Below are 19,617 nucleotides of genomic sequence, written 5' to 3' on the forward strand. Positions count from 1 at the left end.
ACCTTTTACAAAAGTATGCTTTCAAGTTCAAATGCACTGGGTTTTGGTCGTGCAGCTAGTTTAGAAGATCTAACACAGGCATAGCCGAGCGTGGTGCAGTTGCATAACAAGTATTGGAAGACTAGAGGACAGATAATCAGTTCATGTAGATGTATTGTTGCAGCTACTTAACTGCTGCTGGTACCGTTGTTGTTTACTTGTCGGTACGCTGTCCATGAACTAGTATTAGTGTGTTCTGTCAGCTCTCTTAGCAGGGATCTTTTGCTGGTAAAACGTCATCATCATGAGAGTTATTTCTTTATGTATTATGAATGCTTGGTTAAGTAAAGGTTTCCTCTGAATTATGGATTCTATTATAATATCAAAGCAAGGGGGATCTACTGTGACATCCATTATCTGATTTTCTGTCTGCATGTCTGCATGTAAAACTTGACAATCAAAACCTAATGAAGGTAGAAGATCAGCCCAGTGCAGTTTAATCACAGGATATCATGCAGTAATTAGGCCTATTATTTCCATCATTTGTGGCCAAGAGATGCTCATCACCGTTTTACTGTAATGACATGAGTTAAAATATTAGGTAAACCACAACACTGAAAGCCTGTGGAACATCATAATAACTAGCCTTGGGACAGAACCACACACACACACACACACACACACACACACACACATCAGACACTCACTTATACACTTAACTGTGAATCAGGGTTGTAATATCTAGAAGTGTGCTGTGAAATCTGTGCTAAGAATATTTATGTCTTGACAAGTATGGTTTTGGAAGAGTGCCCACTAAGGAAAAAAACAGAAAGGAAAAGATTAGATGAATGGCTCTATCAACTCATTCTTTTGTTGAATAGTGAAAATGCATACCACGAGGTCCCCAGGTTTGTTTTTAAATGGTGGTGCATCTGAAACTGGTCTGTTCTTGACCAATCAGGGCTCTTCTCGCATTTCCCTCACATATCTTATACAGTAGATACCATCACAGCATACTGTACTCATTTAATGGGAAGTTGAATTAGCTGTTGTTCGAATGATAGATTTGGCAGGTTCAGGTTTTTGGTGAGGTGATCAGTAGTGTGTGTGCTGTGTGGATCCACATGCATGTACTATGTATATGTTTGATGCTCATGGATCTACATGCTCAGGTGCTATTCACCCGCTGTTTAATGCATTATTTCACCATGTTTATGCCATGTTTCTAGCTTTGCATTAATTGCATTCTTATTAAAGAGAGAAAAAAAACAGGGCAATTGGATTATCTTATTTCTATAATTAAACTGTGTGATTGGTTATACTGGTTTTATAATGTGTTTATAATGCTTAATAAATGTATAATCCCTCAGTTACTTCAATGATTTGTGAAACAAATTAATGTAAAGGTTTTAAAAAACAATGGTTGAAATGTTCTTTTAAATGTCTTTTACAATTTTGATGTGGGCTGGGTAAAAGTCTTTTAATCACAATTATGAACATAGAAAAAAATATTCCTTCTTGTCACCAAACAATAGTTTGGTTTGGTTTGGTTATGTTAAAGTAGGTGTAGTGAAAGTTTTAATTTCATTTGATTGACCGGATAAAGTATGAACTTAAGTACTTATGAGCAGTGCTTAGACATTAAGATATTAAAAGCCATCAAGAAATGCTCATAAAATGTACAGAATCTGTCTCATATGGGGTAACAGTATAAGTGTCTGCTGCCTTAAGGAGAGCAGTCATGTTGAAACCTGTGGAGTCCAGATGCATTAATGCTTGATGCCATAGTTAAAATCCCTTCATAGGGTGTGTTAGGCATTGATTTTTACTGAACAGCTGCAGGTAGCACTAAGGTCTGAAGGATAGAGTTTGGTAAGTATGCATAAAATATGATGATGGAAAGTGTGCCGTCGATGGCAGCCAATTTTTTGGTTTGTCTAATTATTTGGTATTTTATATTTCTGTGTGATGTGGTGGATATTCCACCTGCTGTGCCTCCTGATACACGCCCCCCACCCCCAATTTGTGATTATATGTAATATACATTATATACATTATATATATATCTAATTGTGATTATATCTAATTAACGATCCAAAAAGAACTCCATAGTATCCCATGGCTTACGTTGTAGTTACAGGTAGAACCATAATTAGAGACAACTTTTTAAAACTTTTCCCAAGGTCCTAAATGTAACTGATGTGTGGTTATTTGGTGGAAAAAAAAATACCCTTTTTTGTTTTCTGGTGATGAATGTTGTTTTTGTATCTGTGATCTATATTGATTAGAGTGCTTTTGGTCAATTTTAGTGGTTTAGTCAAGCTAATTTTAATGTCTTCACTGACACTGCAGCTGTGTAAATTCTGTGCTAGTTTGTTAATTTTATTTTCAAACAGTTAACATGGAATGGACAATTTAATCACAACCAGGACTGTGAACACAGAGGGGCGATCAAGTACTTCAGGGAAAGGTATGTGAAAATGAATGCTCAGAAAGTTAATACAGCACATTTTTTATCCTAATTTTTTTTTATCCTAATAAGAACCACCAGACTATATAATATACAGTGAAATAAAACAGTTAAACTAAAACAGTTCAAAAACAGCTTACTTTTTTGAGGGGGGTGTACACAGAAAGCCTTTTTATTTACAAAAAAAAGATCATTCAGCAATTATAGTTTGCTGCACAGAGAATACAGCAAGCTTGCAAGTTGCTGGATCATTTGTTTGTTTGCATTTTAATTGCTGTTTGTATTTTGTGTAAGACACGTAGTGGTCATGGTAAAATGCAACATAATTTTTTTTGTCTTCTAATTTCTTCCAATTATAGAGACAGTAACCACAACAACTAGATTAACGTCCCTTCCACCAAGTGAGTTTGGATTATTATTTTAATCTAAACCTATAATTTTTGATAGTGATTTAAAAAAAAAATAGAAAATTATCAAGAAAACAACTTTAAAGTATGCTACCCGTGGTACCATTACATGTGCTAATGTCTGTCTCTCCACCAGAGGGCAGCAGTAGTTCAGTGAGCACCCAGCGTGTGCTCACCTCAAATTCAAGTTCCAGCTCTGGTTCTGGGACTGGATCTGCTTCAGGAGGTGCAGTGCTGGTGGAGAAGAAAGTCCTTAACCAGAGCAGTACAGGAGGAAGCATCAGCAGTAGTTATGTCATATCCTGTGAGTACATCATGTTCTGTAATGAAATGTGTTTATTGATAGCATAGGCTAGTGTTGTCTTAATTCCATTTGAAAATTCAAAACAGCTTCAAACAATGATAAATTAATATTTTCAATTTGTATTATTTCTTTATTTCACCTTAAATGGTTTGTGCGTATTATGAACTAAAAATAACAGCTCAATATTACTTTGTCTACTTTGTAATAGCTTTGTATATGCCTATTGCTTCATTAACAAGCTAATTAAAATAGCATTTCATCCCTTTAAGGACATCATGTCACCTTTATAGTTGCAATCTTAATTATTCCACTGTGAAATGGAACAATTATGTTTGATTTTTCTGTTATTTCTTCCTCCAGCCTCTTCAGTAGGAGGCTCAACCAGTGCAGCCAGCAGCAACACACCTGTCACATCATCCAGTGCTTCTGGGGCATTCTCTCGCACAGCCACCCCAGGTGGAGCTGCCAGGGGTTCGGAGCCTTCAGCCAGAGATTCCAGCACCACCACCTCCATCCCCGTCGTCCCGGTCAGGGGTTCGTCAGGGGCAGCAGGAGGATCCTCACGTGCCTTTGGGTCACACTCCTCTTCCCAGTTTGCGTCCAGCTCTTCTGGCGAGTTGGCGAGCTCATCGTCCGTTTCCACAGCAACGCCCGGGGGCGGGGCCTCATCGCTGGCCATGTCGGCCGGTGCGTCCAGTTCGGTCACGGTGACCAAGTACGGCGCCTCTTCCTCAGGAGGTGCGATGAAGGGTGCCTCCTCATCTGCTAGCTACTCTCCACGCCCCGCTGAGAGGAAGAGCAGCCTGACTCTGCGCTCTGAACGATATGAGGGTGAGTGGGAGGTCAAGACCTTTAACTTCTTCCCTCTGTCCTGAACCTGTCATAATGGAAGTATCGCAATGGTAGTAGAAGATAATGAGTAAGAAATAACAATACTGAAGTGTGTGCACAAAATTTTTAATGTTTATGTAACTGTAATATTTCTATGTCACATTTTTTTTCAAAATTAGCTAGCTCCAGTGGCAATTCCTCACCTGAATACACCAGGAAGGAGTATGGTAACTATATTTCCATATCAGTTTAAAGATTATATCATCAATCAGTGAACAGATTAAATCATTCTTTCTAATTAATAATAATTTAATACATTTAATATATAAATAATGACAATAAGTAGATAAGATAATTGTTTGATACTGTTGATAAATAAAATTAAAACAATATGAACATATTGATTTAAACAAACAAAAATAACCTAAGTGTATTTGTCCTGTGTAAACTGAACCTTTTGTTCTCCCATTTTCATTTTAGCAGCTGCAAGTGCAGCCACCAGGGGGCGCACCCAAACAAGAGGTACATAAAACTCCTGTAGTATCGCCCCAATGCTTGTGATATAATTGCAGGAGCTAAAGACGATTATTGTCATTTTGTTTTTCCAGAGAGTGAGATTAGAGCCAGACTGCAGAGTGCCTCTCCGTCCACTAGATGTCAGTAAAGAGCCTTCCAATTGACTCGATAATACTCAGCTCTTTGTAAAACATTGTCTATGTGTTTTCAGTAAAGAGGGACAACGTTGAATTAAGCACTGAGTGATATTGTGTGTGTGTGTGTGTGTGTGTGTGTGTGTGTGTGTGTGTGTGTGTGTGTGTGTGTGTGTGTGTGTGTGTATTTAGGGACTGAGTTAGATGATGTGAAGAAACTACTGAAGGGCAGTCGCTCTAGTAGCAGCAGTCCGCCCCGTTCTCCCACTAATACTCTGCCCATCCCTAAAAAAGCCAGCGTGGACACACACCTCGAGAGCCACTCAGGTGACACGTACATACACCCTTCAAACGCACGCTCATCGCGATTGGTTGGTGTCCACCCTTGTTTATTTGTTTGTTTGTTTCTTTCTTTCTTTCTTATCTAGTAGGTTATGACAGCACTATTGTGGACTGTGCGTATCGTGGATATGGCTATTACACCAATCCCAGCAACCTCAGCCCCACCTCTACACTACAGCACAATGGTATGTGTGTGAGGTGTGTACGCATGAAAAAGAGTGAGAGAGTGTGTGAGGTGTATGCATGAGAGAAAGAGAAAGAGTACTGAGGTGTCCATTGTTCATGTAGGTGTTCATAATAATTTGTGTTTAGTGTTTATGTTGTACTTTGACTTGTGTTACAATACAATACAATACAATAATTTTGTTTGAAATGTGGTTTTATTTTACATTATTATCCTGTGAAATTCGGTTCAGTTTCAGGTGGTTTTAATTCAAAATATAGTACTATTTAAATTTTAGAATGTATTTTTTTGTTTAAATACTAATTTTTGATCCAGCAGTATGAGTTTTTTTAGATGGCTCTTGAGAGGTTGTCATGATGTTTATTTTTTTAGGCTTTCATTTTTTAATTTTAGTTTATTACAACTATGTTTGTGTGTGTGTGTGGTGCTCATGTTGTTCATGTGTTCATGTTGATCTTCTGATTGGTGCTCTGTGTGTATTGCTCCTTGTAGTGGGTCTTCAGAATAACTTGAGCCTGGGCTCCTCCTCCATGGGCAGTGGTCTTTCTGCTGGCAGTGCAGGTCTCTCTCAGAACTAACTCTTCTAATACCAATCACTCACCACCACAGGACACCTTTGTACACTTACCTTATAGCTTTGCATTCAATGATATTAGCTGTCCTTAAAACTACATGACAACAGAAAGCTGAAACAAGAAAGCGTGAAAGACCTTTTTTTTTACATCAAGAGTTACACAATAAGCCCTGAGACTTCAATTTAAGGTATTTTATTTTAGCCATGGTATAGATTTAATGCTTTATAATAAATCTTGTTTTTAAATTAAAGTACACCAAAAAGAAGCAAAAAGCAATGGACAATTCATTTCACTTCTAAAGTTATTTTGTTTTGTGGCCTGGCAATTCTAGTGTATGGCATGCAGAATAACCTAGCAACCAGTGGAGGTGCTGCCCTCATTGCCCATGGACTGAGCGCTGGTACAGGTGAGAGAGAATCCCAGCAGTCATTACACTCAGAGGTCATGGGTGTAGACATGTAGGCAGGCCATTCTTCATCTGAGCAAGGTGCTAGTTAATGAAGGTTACTCAAAAAGCAGTGTTTCCCAAACCTGGTCCTGGAGGAGTCCAGCACTGCACTTCATCGTGTTGTGTCTACCGTCACACAGCTAACGTAAACCCACAAAGGCGTCATCATTTAGCTGTAGAGTCGAGACATGTAGGCGGGTCACTCCAGGTCCAGGACTGGGAAACTGTTTTAGACCAGAGTTATATAAATGTTAATGTCACTTATTTGCACCCATCGTCAGTTTTGAAGCCATAGATGACATGGTTATGGGAATGGAAAAACCATTATGTGTGTTTGTTCTTGACATTTTAATGAACGTGATGATATGTACAGGGGTTGGCTGTGGGCTGTGGTGTTTTCATGGATTATAAAAAGGTTTAGATATGTTAAGATTTAGTTTAGTGTATAAATGGCAAAGTGTAAGCGTGGTTTTGATGAATTTGCATAATAGTGATGTTTTTTATGAAGTGCAGATGAACTGTTTCTTTCGTGTGTGTGTGTGTGTGTGTGTGTGTATTCGTTCCTTTTTTTGCAGTTTATGGGGTGCAGAAGAACATTGTGGGCCCTGGTATATCCACCATAACTGCTGGTGAAAGAAGAAGCACAACATTTATTCAAAACATAAACCAGCTGAAATTAAACCATCATCTCACTTCAGCTTCATTCCCTTTGTCGTTTTGTAGGCGTGCCCAGCAGCCCTGGTCCTGCTGATGATGTGTTCGCTAAAGACTACAAATTCATGCTGCTCGAGAAAGAGAACACTCCAGCGAAGAAAGAGAGCGAGAGGCTCGTCATGTCTAAAAACTCGGGCAAACAGTTCACCTCCACCACATCCGCGAATGGACTGAGTAAGGGGCGATGTTCACTAATAATAATTAAACCTAAATGAATTATGCAGATCTAATGTATTTTATAGTTTTAACTAGAGTCAAAATGTGATTAATACTGTATCATCATTGTTTTACATTTACATTGTTTATAATAACTTTAATAACACTATGGCCAAAAGTACTAAAATGCATAAATACTAGTGTAAATCAGTTCGCGTGATTCATTTGAATCATGCTAGCTGACTTCTGCCAGGTTAGCCTGTATTTGTTTTCTGGTGTGATTATTGATGCTGAATTTTTTTCCCATCATAACAGGCTCGTTTTCTGAGGACTCACTGAAGCGAGAGAAAAAGATGATCTCCAGAACCAGAGAAACGACCACAGCGTCAGCTGGTCAGCTCAGAGATTTGGTTACATTTATTCCATAGCAAATTCCATCAGTTGCCGGTTTCCCAGAATGACTTAATTTCTACTTTCAAGGTGAAAAAGCTTCAACCAAAGACAAGGCCACATATGCAGGTACTTATTTTGTAGAGAACATGTTAAAGCACACTAAAATATTGATCACATTTTAATTCTATTAGGAAGGCGAAAAGTGTTTACTGTGACTATGTTGGGTGTCAAACTCATGTTACATAATAATTAGCATCCGTTACAGAGATTCGTAAAGATGAGTCCGGGAGTGCTGGACTGGGTTTCTGCTCTTGCTGTACGTGGTGGAAGTGGCTGCTGGGATTGCTCCTCCTGCTGCTCTCTCTTCTGGGTCTCCTCTTTGGACTCATCACTCTGGGTGAGACGGTTTAGCACTGCTCAACAAAATTAATTTCTGCAAAATTAGTGCTAGAAAGCTGATGAGGTCATTTGGAATTGCCGTTAGCTAGCTTTGAGTTAGCTAATGAAATTTGGGTGTCGTTCACAATGCAGTCTTTTGAGAAACCATCCCAAATGAAATAATCGTAGCTTGAAAGTAAACATCTCCAAGTATTCACTGCATTTGTGTGCATGTGTCTGTGTGTGTGGTAACAGCGGAGGAGGTGAGGAGCTTGAAGGCTCGCGTGACTAAGCTGGAAGGTGGGGCGGCCAGCTCGGCCTCTGCCCACACCAGCCGCCTGTCATCCTCGTCAATAAACATAGTGGACCCTCTGGATGTCTCAGTCACACGTACGGACAATGCCATAAACCTGGGCTCCGAGCCGGGCCAGCCAGACCCTGCAGCACTGCAGCGGACCATAAAACAACTCGTACAGTCAGAACTACAGTCGGAGAGTGTCAGAGGTGCTCAAACCCATAAACGTTTGGCGTTTATATGTTCATTCATTCATTCATTTGCTTCTTTGCATAATTCCAAAGCCAGCAAGCTTCCCATCTCCTTTGACATTTATCATTTCGTCTATCCTTCCATTATTTTGTCTATCCTTCCATCATTTCATCTATCCTTCCATTATCCCTGTAGCTACATTGGCTTCTTCAGTAAAGGGAGAAAGAGGAGAGCCTGGACCCAAGGGTGAATATCTCTACATGTTCATAACACTCTCGATTTCAAAGTCAGGACCATGGTTAGAACCCATCTGAAGGTAGTAGGAAATAATCAGTCAGTGTCACTCAACTGTTTCCTTCCGTCTTTTGTTGTTAGGTGACCAGGGACTTCCTGGAGTTAAAGGTAGATAAAGTCAAACAACCATAGTCCATGTACACAGAGTTGCCAGTTTAGTATGTACACTAACCGACCTTCAAAAAAAAGGAAAAATAACTACCAGATATTAATGATTGGGTTAGAGTTATTGTTAGTGGTCTCAAGCTGGACCTTTGAGGAGCTGAGAAAAGTTGCCTGTTCAGATGGAGCTAGGCTCCTTTTATATTATGATAGAAGGATCAGAATTTGTCACAAGCAATATAAAAGAACAGCAGCAAATCCTATTTGGTATTAACAGTACATGCTGGTGATGTCTGTATGCTATACAATTGCTGGATCAGAACCATGTTAAGCATCCTTGGTGTGAGGCAGAAAGGGCTTTCTGCAACCAGACTGTGTACGGTCCTCTAATGTGCAGCAAATATACTGTCCTGACATTCCTGTACAGAACAACATTCTGGCACGCTGCATCCAGTTACAGACTCCATGGCCAGGTGAATATTGCTGTTCTGAAGGCCAAAGAAGGTGCGACATGCAACTAGATAGGTGTACCTAATAAAGTGGCAACTCGGTGTAGGTTTATTAAACTATCATTGGTCACTAGCACTGGGAGGGCTACATTTCTGATTAATCTCACCATGGTTACATTTGAACGTACAAATGTTTGTTTTTTTTCAACTTCATTTTCAGGTGATGCAGGGTTTCCTGGAGTGCCTGGTAAGAAGAAAATCTTCTTTCCTGTTTTGTTAACAGTCAGGAGATTTGTCAGAGATTGACCTTAATGCTCTGAATGTCTCTCTACCAGGACCTCCTGGTCCACCTGGCCATCCAGGACAAGAAGGCCCAAGAGGACCTAAAGGAAGTGCTGGTGAGGTCCAAGAAGCACACTTTTACTCATTTAACCTCTGCAGTTCTTGTTGAGCTACTGGGTTTGGAGTCCCGGGAAGAACATTGATTATCAGCAAATCATGCAACAACAGGTGAAACAATGGCTTTAGCGTTGTTCAGTATAAAAACAGACATGGGTGTGTGATTGAAACCAGGTGAGCCAGGACATGATGGTCCACCTGGACAGAGGGGCCGTGAAGGGCCGACAGGCCCCCGAGGAGAACCGGGCCCTCCTGGACCCGGAGAGAAAGGAGACAAAGGTAGGAGCAGTCAAAGTTAGCAGTCTGGATTTCTTGAGACTCAAAGAAGTTGACCAGCATGTAAAAATCCTCAAAGGATATGACATTTTGGTGCTCTTATACCTAGGCCAAACCTATAAATTGAGACTAACCAGTTACTATGTTATGTAAAGTTGTAGTCAAAATACCTTTCTTAGCTGAACTGGGTTTAGGAGTATAGTTCAATTGGCCAGTGTCTCCACTGCTAGCAAACCCTCTAAAACATCTCAGCCTTGTTTATTATGAGATTCCACTGTTGTTGCTATTCTCCCAGCATCTCAGGTACATTAAATATCTGATGCTGTCTTTCAGCCTATAGCAGCATTTTGTCATTTTTCATTCATTCTTGTTTCTTAGGGTCCACTGGAGATCCTGGGGCACCTGGACCTGTTGGACCACCTGGCCCTGCCGGCCCCAGAGGTACAGCCATTATACCTGAGGAGATGTTTGAAAATATGCAGAAATCACACTATTTAATACCCAGGAGGTATTTTGATGGTGAAATTCGATGTGGCTCTGACTCCACAATTGACAGACACATCAAGCACTGGATTAAAGAAATTATTTTCTTCCAAAAAAACTGTAATGTACAATGTGTCCATGTCAGGAGAGGCTGGTGCCCCAGGGAACACAGGTCTTCCAGGAGCTCCTGGTCCTCAGGGTTTCCGTGGAGATGGTGGTGATCCTGGAACAAAGGGTAAATAGAAGGTTTTAAAATGCAGAGATTTGTTTAACAATATAGGTTTATCTCAAACATTTTCATTCCTTTTTTCACAGGGGAGAGAGGACTGGCAGGCCCACCTGGAGCTAAAGGTCAAAACTTGAGAAACATCCTACAAATATTTTTTAAATGAATTATATTCCATAACTGTTTTTGTAGTTAAAGCTAGCTGTATTGTAGCTGTACATTCAAAAGTCATATTTCCTACAATAGGTGATCAAGGCGAGAAAGGACCCCGTGGAGTGACCGGTAGGTGATTAAAACTTCAACCAAATCACTGAGAATAAAATCAGTCTGACAAGAGGAAAAAAGATCATGCTGTCGTGGTTTAGTATTACTTATATGTTGCTTTGTCCACAAACAATGTGCATGCTGGATTTGTCATCGTTCTTCAGTAGTCAAAGCTCTACCATCAATGTGTTCACAGGAGAACCAGGTCAGTCAGGACCTGCAGGTCCGCCAGGAGAGAAGGGATCTAAAGGATCGGCAGGTAGGTGGTGAGGGACATACCCAGAGGGGCAGGGAAGGGTGTAGGCTGGAGTGGGGTGGAGCTCTGAAGGGAATTGTAAAGATGATTGCACACGTGATAATCTGGTAGACACAATGATAAGAGAAGTAGATGTGAACTGGCAAGGAAAATGTGATTTTGCTTTCTTTAGCTCCTTTAAGAACAACACTATATGCTTCTAACCATTCATCCAGATATTGAGTCTATTTTGAAGAATCTTTGAAACTCGTGTATGCACTTCCAAAACACAACTCCTTTATGCATTATCACTATCATATTTCTACACCTACAAGATACTATACTTATACCTACACAGTCCTACTGCTTTAAACATTACCATTATCATTATCATCATATTTCGACAATTTTCCAGGTGCCCCTGGTCCAGATGGTGAAAAGGGACCACGAGGTGTGTAAAATGCATGAAAACTTTCCTGTATATTTACTTCTTGACTGAACCTGAATTCCCAATATGAACTGTGCTTACATAAAAATTTAAGGTGACCAGGGATCGGTTGGATTACCTGGTCCACGTGGGCCATCTGGACCTCCAGGAGATGCTGGAGTGCCAGGTACTTATATTAATTCAAGCAAAGAAAGTAAAAATTCAATATATGTGCATCAATTTGTGGAGATTTGTTCAAAATAGTGATTTACTTACAATACTAATGATCATTATGAGTCATTGTTTAATTATACATGTGACTATTTTCAGGAACACCTGGACTTCAAGGACCTCCAGGTATGTTCTCCTTTATTAATCCATCAGACGTTACATCAAGTGATTAAAGTTTACTAACCACAAATATTGAACTAATCTACAAAAATGTAACTGAGAGATCATTTGTACAGTTATAGTACATCATAGTGCATCTCTAAGGGTTCCAAGGGTCTGATTGATTTTGTTTCCTGCTCCTAGGTTTGCCAGGAACACCGGGTCAGCCCGGAGCTAAAGGTAATATCCCTGAACCTTCAATGTCCCTTAAGATTTTTTGTTAGTAAATTCCTTTATAAACAAGTGGAAAGTTGTAAAATGGTCATTATATATTTTTTGCTATCTTTGAGGTGAGCCCGGTGAACCTGGAAGAGTTATCAGTGCAGGTGAGCAGCTCTCTAAAAGGCACTGTCCTCCAGTTTAGACTTTGTTAAGGCTTAAATTGGGATTGATTTCCTGATCTACTAATTGAATGTGATGGTACTAAAACAATTGTTTCCTTTTTCTTTCCCTAACAGGCTCTGCCTCCAACACTGTAGCTATACCTGGACCACCTGGAGCTTCTGGACCCCCTGGACCTGCTGGACCTCCTGGACTGTCAGGTAGGGGTTGGAGGTGACCATCTGACTAACATAAATGTGCAAATCTTATTATGTGATGAAATTATGCATAATGACAAGCATAAAAATTCAAGTATAATAATTGTGTCAGTAATTGATATTTTTTTTGCCTCTTCTTAGGTCCCATTGGCCCTGCTGGTCTTCCTGGACAACCAGGTATCACATTTTTATCCATTTAGGAAATCAGCCCCTATCAAGGATTGCTTAAAGATTATAGGATTTACTATCAGATTTTATATTAATATGGTTTCTGAATGAATATTTTAGGGATTTTATTTGCATTCTCATGAGAATTCTTTTTGCAGGGCCAAAGGGAGATAAGGGTGTCAAGGGTGATGATGGTGAGCCTGGCATCTCTGTGAAAACTGTTGAACCAACCAAGTATGAGAGTAAGGCATTTTTTTAAATAACAGACTATAGATCTGCTAGACATAGCCTTATTTTAAAAAACATCTGTGGAAACTCACTCATTTCAAATTCACCTAACAGGGCAACCTGTTCCTGGTCTTCCTGGACCTCCTGGACCTCCTGGACCCCCTGGAGACCAGGGGATTCCTGGTAAATTGAACTTTTGTTACCTTAACAACTTGATAGTATTTTAGCTTCACTGAGCAGCACTGCAGTAATGAAGTTTGATTTGTTTTTACAGGTGAAGGCAAAATGGGCCCACCAGGACCCCCTGGCCCACCTGGAGAGCCAGGTACATTGGCTACATATTGACTTAGCAGTGCTATGTTCTCAAACCGAAGAAAATAAACAGTACTGTTAAAGGTGTAGTGAATGACATTATCCTAAATGTTTTTTTTACATGTCTTTTTTTGCTGTCCAGGTGTTGGTAAGCCTGGTCCACCTGGTGAGAAAGGTGAACCAGGAAGCTTTGTACCCACCTCAGGTAGGTGATGTTCAAATGCATAACACTGGCATGATTTTCAGATTTTCTCTGTTCATATTATATTCTCAGTGTGTTGCTTTTAAATATTTCTTTAACAGAAACCTTCTTTGCTGGGCCTCCTGGACCTCCTGGACCTCCTGGGCCTCAAGGTATGATTTTCTTTACAACTTAACATCCTTTCCTTATGTATTTAGTAATTTAGCTGTTCAAATTTAAGACACATCAATCATGTAAGTTTCTCAAGCAGGACAAAGCCTTGTTTGAGTCTAAGAAAATAGACAATTTATCTTTGAAATTTCTGTCTCCCTAATAATTATGGAGAGTGTAATTATTATGTAATTATCTCTTTCTCACTTTCATCAAGGTTTCCAAGGTTAGTCTTTTTTTGAGTAACACTTTAAAACTTTAATTAAGCTAATTGTTTTTTTGTTTTTTTACATTTATGACTTATTCATTTATTTTTCTTTTTTTTTATCCTGTAGGAGCACCAGGTCATCCAGGATTACCTGGAGCTGGTAAGAGATATATTTATATCTCTGTTATATCTGCATGGCACTGAGTTACATTAACTAGTAAACATTTAAATTACTACTGGGGCAAAGTAAATCAAATTAAACTCTTTAGCTGGATTTGAATTATACAGGCGGCTATTTATCACTGATAATTTTACTGCACACAATCAAAATGTGGAGGTACACTGCAAAGATTTTCTTCCTTCTAAAGCAGTATCTTAGCTAGCATATTAGCTAGTGCCTAAAGTAGTATCTTAGCTAGCATATTAGCGAGTGCCTAAATTAGCATCTTAGGTAGCTAGTGCATTTTCATCTTTTAAACCAGTACAACCAGGACCTCAAGGCCCAGCAGGGAGCCCAGGTCCTGAAGGGCCACAAGGACCTCCAGGACCACAAGGCCCTGAAGGCCCACCAGGCCCCAAAGGTATGAAAAAGGACACATCATATGAGAAAGTTACATATTACTTTATCTGTCTCATGTTTTCTGTTTACAAATTAATTATGAATTTTGTAATTTATGCTCTGAAGGTGATGCTGGTGTTCCAGGGGCTCCTGGCATCCCAGGATATTCATATGGTAAATAGAAAATACTGTGCTTGATTAATTCTTATGATTTCTCCTTACTGTTCAACCCACTGTAGTTAATCTAACATATTCCTGTGTCATGCAGTAAATATTAAATCTCTCCTGTGCCTCTCTGATAAGGTGGAGGCATAAGCTCACGTGGACCTCCAGGACCACCTGGACCTCCAGGACCACCAGGACTTCCGGGCGACAGCTCTGGTTCACCAGCTGTTGCTCAGCAGCTCTCTGACTTCCTCCAAAGTGAATGCTCGTTCCTACATGCTCAAAAGCCAAGGGAACATTATCTGTATATACAATACCAGTGAATTTTTGGACCACTGTTACTGTCACCTTTCACATTTTTTCTAGCTCTTCTTTCAGCCCTTGGTATTTCTCGAGCTTTTTGCGTTCCTTGTTCCTGATGTTGCTATCACTTGGGACTGTTACATCTATCACTACAGCCCTCTTCTGCTGTTTGTCCATCACTACAATGTCTGGTTGCTTAGTGATTTTGTCAGTCTGCTTGGTCATTATCCACCACCTTCAGGGGTGTATCCCACTTTGAACCCAGAGGCATCTCTGCACAGTCTGCATCTGGGGTCCTGCCTGGGGTGGTAGATCCCAGCATCTATTGATCTTGTATTCAGAGCTTGTTCCTGTGCTGCCATAATTAATGCCTCCATGCTGTCTTTCAATCCAGCCTTTTCCAACCATTTGTAGGATTTCTCCATATCAGCCACTTCCACTATTTGTCAGTGGTACATACCATGAAGAGATTTATCCTCTCATGATGGTTCCTGCTCCACCTTTTTCACATCTTCTTCAGTTTTCTGCTCTCTCTTATATTCACTAAGCACTTCATCACTTGGGGAGATCTTTCTAGTGTACTCCTGGATCTTGGTTATTTCATCCTGGATAGTTGATCTGACGCTCACTAGTCCTCGGCCCCCCCTTTCCGCTTTGTGTACAGTCTCAAAGTGCTGGATTTGGGATAAAACCCTCTGTGCACTCCATTGTCTTGATGTCAGTGGCTTCTATCTTCTCCTTAGGCCAGCTTAATATGCCAGCATCTGATGACTGGCAGAGCATAGGTGTTGATAGCCTGGATCTTGTTCTTCCCATTCAGCTGACTTCTCAGGACTTGCTTCACCCTTTGTAGGTATTTGGCTGTAGCATCTTTCCTGTAGCTTCTTTCATTTTCACGATTCACATATAATTTATACTATCATGAAAGTAAAGCATGGCTACTAATATCTAAAACAATCAATATCTGAATATCTTTTTAACACACCATAATCACATATGTGTTGATTCATTGTTTTGATACCTTCAGTGTTTTTCTAAAATGTAGAAAGTAGTCAAACAAGTTGGTCTGTCCAAACCTTTGACTGATATTGTATATCTTCATCATGGGCCAATCTTAAAAAGAAAATATGAACAGTTTTGGTATAAAAAAGGAGCCTGTGTTTCATTGCTGGACCAAAGAGTTGTAGACTCTACTGGGGTAGTCTTATACTTCAACAGTCTGGATAAGGAATTTTGAGTTAGACTCTGACTGGAATTAAAGTGCTCAAGTTGTCATGTATTGATGTTGCTCTGGGTTGTTTCATGAAGGTGACGGTGTTAAAGAATACTTCATTGGTCCTCCTGGACCTCCTGGACCTCCTGGAAGTGTCTCGGATGATGACTTGGCTAAGCGTGTTATCAATTACATACAAAGTGAGTCTTTAGAGTTACTTTCGTAAATTAAAGACAGAACAAAATGGTTATATCTGCTATCTTAAGCAGCAGAGATTTTGTGACTTGATTTTGATAGCTGATAAATTTGAAAATATATTACATTTTATGTATTATTTAGTGTGTATTATTTTTTAGGTTTCTTATGTGATACCATATTAAGAAACACCCATAGACTTCATTCCTGAGTAGTGTTTTGTCAGTTGTTTCACTACTTATAATGATCTTCTCTGTGCTGATGCAGGAGAGGAGGTGAGGCTGTACTTAGTCGGTCCCCCAGGTCCACCTGGTCCTCCAGGTATTCCAGGAGGCTATGGATTTAACACTCAGGAAGTAGCTGGAAGAGTCCTCAATCTCATGAATGGTAAATTCTGAATTAGGGTCTTGACTGAAATGCAATTTAAATATTAATACTGTAATATTGTATTGAGTGCGATAAACATCATAATGAACCCGTAAACATTGTACCACACGAGAAGTACCTTTTTCATGCCTGTATTCAGAGCAGGGTATACTTAGGCAAGTTGGACCCCCTGGACCACCTGGTCCTCCAGGACTGCCTGGACCAATTTATGGAGATCTTTCTCTTCTTCTACAAAGTAAGAAAGCCATATCTGATTCTTAAACAGTAATAGAGATGTCACTCAGGGGGGTAAATGTGTGTTCTGATTGTTGTGCCAGTGAGGTGGCTCTTTGGTCTGGTGATCAGAGGACACATATCATCTGGAAGTCTTTGTTCTGAGGCTGGATATGGTCACTGACCTTTGCCTTCTCTATGAATAATGTCAGAAGAGGGATGGTATTGTGAGAGTGGACCCATGGACCCAGTTCTAACTCCTAGTCAGGGGTGTGGGTGTAACCATTCTAAGGACACATAGGATATGTGAAACACTCAGATGCATTCACCAAAGGAGAGGGCGATGTGACACAGGCCCCTGAGAGGGCAATGTGATGGAGACCATGTGTAAATTTTATAAAGAAATGAAAATGACTGCACTTTAACAAGATGTTGTTGTTATTTATAGACTCAGAGTATAGAGGTCTTGTTGGACCATCAGGTCCCCGAGGCCCCCCTGGTTCTCCGGGTTTCCCAGGGCCTCCTGGACCACCTGGCCCAGTTCCTTACACTGGCACATATGGCCTTGAAGACATTCAGAAATACCTGGAGAGTAAGCAGTGTTCTGGGTCTTCTGACAAATATTAAGCATTGCAGTACATAACATTTTCAACTGAGCTTCCCTTTGATACTGACAGTGAATAGTTTAAGGTACATTTTAGCATTTACAGTCCTTGTTAGTGATACAACAATAAAATGCATCTAATTTTCTGCATCAGTACTGTTTTAAAGTATATTTGACTAGGTATCACCACTGTCAGTCAAGGGCAGTCTGGCATTAGACTTGACCTCTCTTCAGGCAGTGGGTGTTCTTGGAGTTAACTATTCCTCTGTATCTATAGATGCTGGTTTCAGAGGACCACCTGGACCTCCTGGACCCCAGGGGCCTCCTGGGATCACGAGGGGGCTTGTGTCATATGCCGAGAACACTCAACAGGAGCCTATTCGTGCTGAACTGCAAGAATATCTTAAGAGTGAGTAAAAGTGTGTAAAGGAATATATCTTCTGACCACACAGTTGTCAGTTGATCATGATCAGAAAGTTAAAAATTGGTCCTTTTTCAAGTGCCTCTGTTGGTACAGACATTAAACTTTGCTATTGTTAATCTTAAATTACAAAGTTGGACAACTTTTCCACTAGAACAGAAGTGATTAATGCTGGTCAGTCAGGCTTGCAAAACAACACATTCCTGATGTAGCCATGTAATTTGTAATGATGTCTTCCAGGTTCCAGAGTAGCTGATTCTATCTTAGGAACTCTCACTCTCCAAGGTTCCCCAGCTCGTCCTGGTTCTAGTGAATACAAGGGCAGGCATGGAGTCCCAGAATATATCCATGCATTCTCCCAGAACAGTACAAAGAGCAAATATCCACCAACAGACACTTTGAACTATGGAAGCATTGCAGCAGAAGTGGTGAACTACATAAGATGTAGGTTACTAAACATGTCCTATTGAGGAAACCTAACCTGGTTCAGACAGAAAGGATTGACAGATTGATAGTTCCTTTTTTTGTCCTATCAACTGATCTTGATTACAAAGGCACTATGAAGTCAAGCAGTGATTTTCGTAAAAACTTTCAGTACATCTTTCTGACATTTCCTGTTTGCCATTTAATCTCCATCACCTCAACCCATCAAGAGAAACAGGTTTAGAGAGTGGAGAGTGCTTAAGTGCGATTCTAAAACACACTGATGTATTTTCAGCTCACGGTTTGTTGATGTGGGATGCAGATGATAAAGACGCTCGCCATTCCCAATCCGAAGTTATTCAGGGTCCACCTGGCCCTCCAGGACCACCAGGACCTCCTGGAGCCATCCGTTCATATAGTTCCTATGGCAACATGACTGAGATCATGAGCCTTATTAGAGGTAGGGACAACTGACCCATTATTGGTTTCCGCAAGATTTGAACTGATGTTATTGACGTGTTATCATCTGTCAGATTTATTAGTTCTTTTCTGTGGTTTCCTCTCTTTATAACTGGATGATTTTTGTTATCCACATACATCTATACAATCACTACACAGATTGCAGTCTTTCAAGTACATGAGACTGCAGTTTTTTCTACAACCTAATCAACATAGTTGTATAATTTGTCTCCAAAGACCATGGCATTGCTGGAGCACCAGGCAGACCTGGGCAGAAGGGTGAGATGGGATATCCTGGTCCCAGAGGACCAAGAGGTATGAAATGAAAGCACTTGATCACTTTGCATACAGACACAGAACAACTTTTTAGACCAACAGAATTGTCAGATACCCATCTACCATACAAATGCTGCTTTAAAATACATTACAACTTCTATCACTGTACCTGACCCACTGGGTCAAATTTAGGAATCAGAGGAGAGCATGGCACCCCTGGTCTACCAGGACTGCCTGGGAATGATGGATTAAGAGGAGAAAAAGGTATTTTCTGAATTGCTGACTTGACCTTGATGAGGCAAGCTGGAAGTACACTGTGGTGCATGGTGAAGAGATGATGTTTTAGATTAATTTTTTTTTGGATGTATCGTTTTTCTACAAAATAAGAATTCTTTGCTTACCATTTTCAGGTGAGGCTGCCTACATAAGTCACAGAAGAAAGAGAAGAAACATAGGTGTTTAGGCAGACAGGAAATGGATGGCTGTTCTCAAAAATAAGAGGAATTTGTAGTTTTTTTCCTCAACAAACTTTTTTAATGAACAATTTCAGAAAAAATGTTAAATATGGTATACCTATGGAAAAATAACAATAGAAGACACACAATTACAGCAACTCCTTAATGTGAACTAGCACTCTATGATGTACCTGCAGCTTTGAAGTGGTTAAACTGACAATGTATATATTAAACATTAATTTGATAAGTATATATAGTTATATTTAGGATCACT

The 19,617-nt window shown here is 40.1% G+C and overlaps 1 protein-coding gene across 1 annotated transcript; it reads left to right on the forward strand.

The window, feature by feature from the left end:
- Nucleotides 1-2,385: 2,385 nt before the first annotated feature.
- col17a1a (collagen, type XVII, alpha 1a) lies at nucleotides 2,386-19,559 on the forward strand. Its single transcript, XM_081701593.1, has 53 exons — nucleotides 2,386-2,449; nucleotides 2,809-2,850; nucleotides 2,993-3,160; nucleotides 3,521-3,991; nucleotides 4,171-4,218; nucleotides 4,472-4,513; nucleotides 4,600-4,647; nucleotides 4,834-4,968; nucleotides 5,073-5,168; nucleotides 5,660-5,728; nucleotides 6,074-6,148; nucleotides 6,766-6,819; nucleotides 6,914-7,078; nucleotides 7,376-7,453; nucleotides 7,541-7,579; nucleotides 7,719-7,850; nucleotides 8,087-8,335; nucleotides 8,514-8,564; nucleotides 8,694-8,720; nucleotides 9,384-9,410; nucleotides 9,499-9,561; nucleotides 9,737-9,841; nucleotides 10,217-10,279; nucleotides 10,467-10,556; nucleotides 10,637-10,672; nucleotides 10,794-10,829; nucleotides 11,008-11,070; nucleotides 11,462-11,497; nucleotides 11,589-11,660; nucleotides 11,804-11,830; nucleotides 12,008-12,043; nucleotides 12,154-12,189; nucleotides 12,322-12,405; nucleotides 12,544-12,579; nucleotides 12,729-12,812; nucleotides 12,913-12,981; nucleotides 13,073-13,123; nucleotides 13,253-13,315; nucleotides 13,414-13,464; nucleotides 13,798-13,830; nucleotides 14,171-14,251; nucleotides 14,356-14,403; nucleotides 14,533-14,652; nucleotides 16,006-16,110; nucleotides 16,373-16,492; nucleotides 16,632-16,727; nucleotides 17,154-17,297; nucleotides 17,587-17,718; nucleotides 17,971-18,174; nucleotides 18,326-18,613; nucleotides 18,850-18,927; nucleotides 19,081-19,152; nucleotides 19,299-19,559. The coding sequence occupies exons 1-53, from the start codon at nucleotides 2,386-2,388 to the stop codon at nucleotides 19,349-19,351; spliced, it is 4,755 nt and encodes a 1,584-aa protein (XP_081557719.1). The 3' UTR covers nucleotides 19,352-19,559.
- The last annotated feature ends 58 nt before the right edge of the window (nucleotides 19,560-19,617 follow it).

The sequence above is a fragment of the Electrophorus electricus genome, chromosome 18 (assembly GCF_041902795.1).
Source record: "Electrophorus electricus isolate QZ-2024a chromosome 18, ASM4190279v1, whole genome shotgun sequence".
Taxonomy (NCBI): Eukaryota; Metazoa; Chordata; class Actinopteri; order Gymnotiformes; family Gymnotidae; genus Electrophorus; species Electrophorus electricus.

Coding starts and splice junctions, on each gene's coding strand:
- col17a1a (XM_081701593.1), top strand. CDS start 2,386: ATGGACAATTTAATCACAACCAGGACTGTGAACACAGAGGGGCGATCA. Junction 12,044..12,153: donor GGGTCAGCCCGGAGCTAAAG/GTAATATCCCTG, acceptor GCTATCTTTGAG/GTGAGCCCGGTGAACCTGGA. Junction 13,465..13,797: donor TGGACCTCCTGGGCCTCAAG/GTATGATTTTCT, acceptor TTTATCCTGTAG/GAGCACCAGGTCATCCAGGA.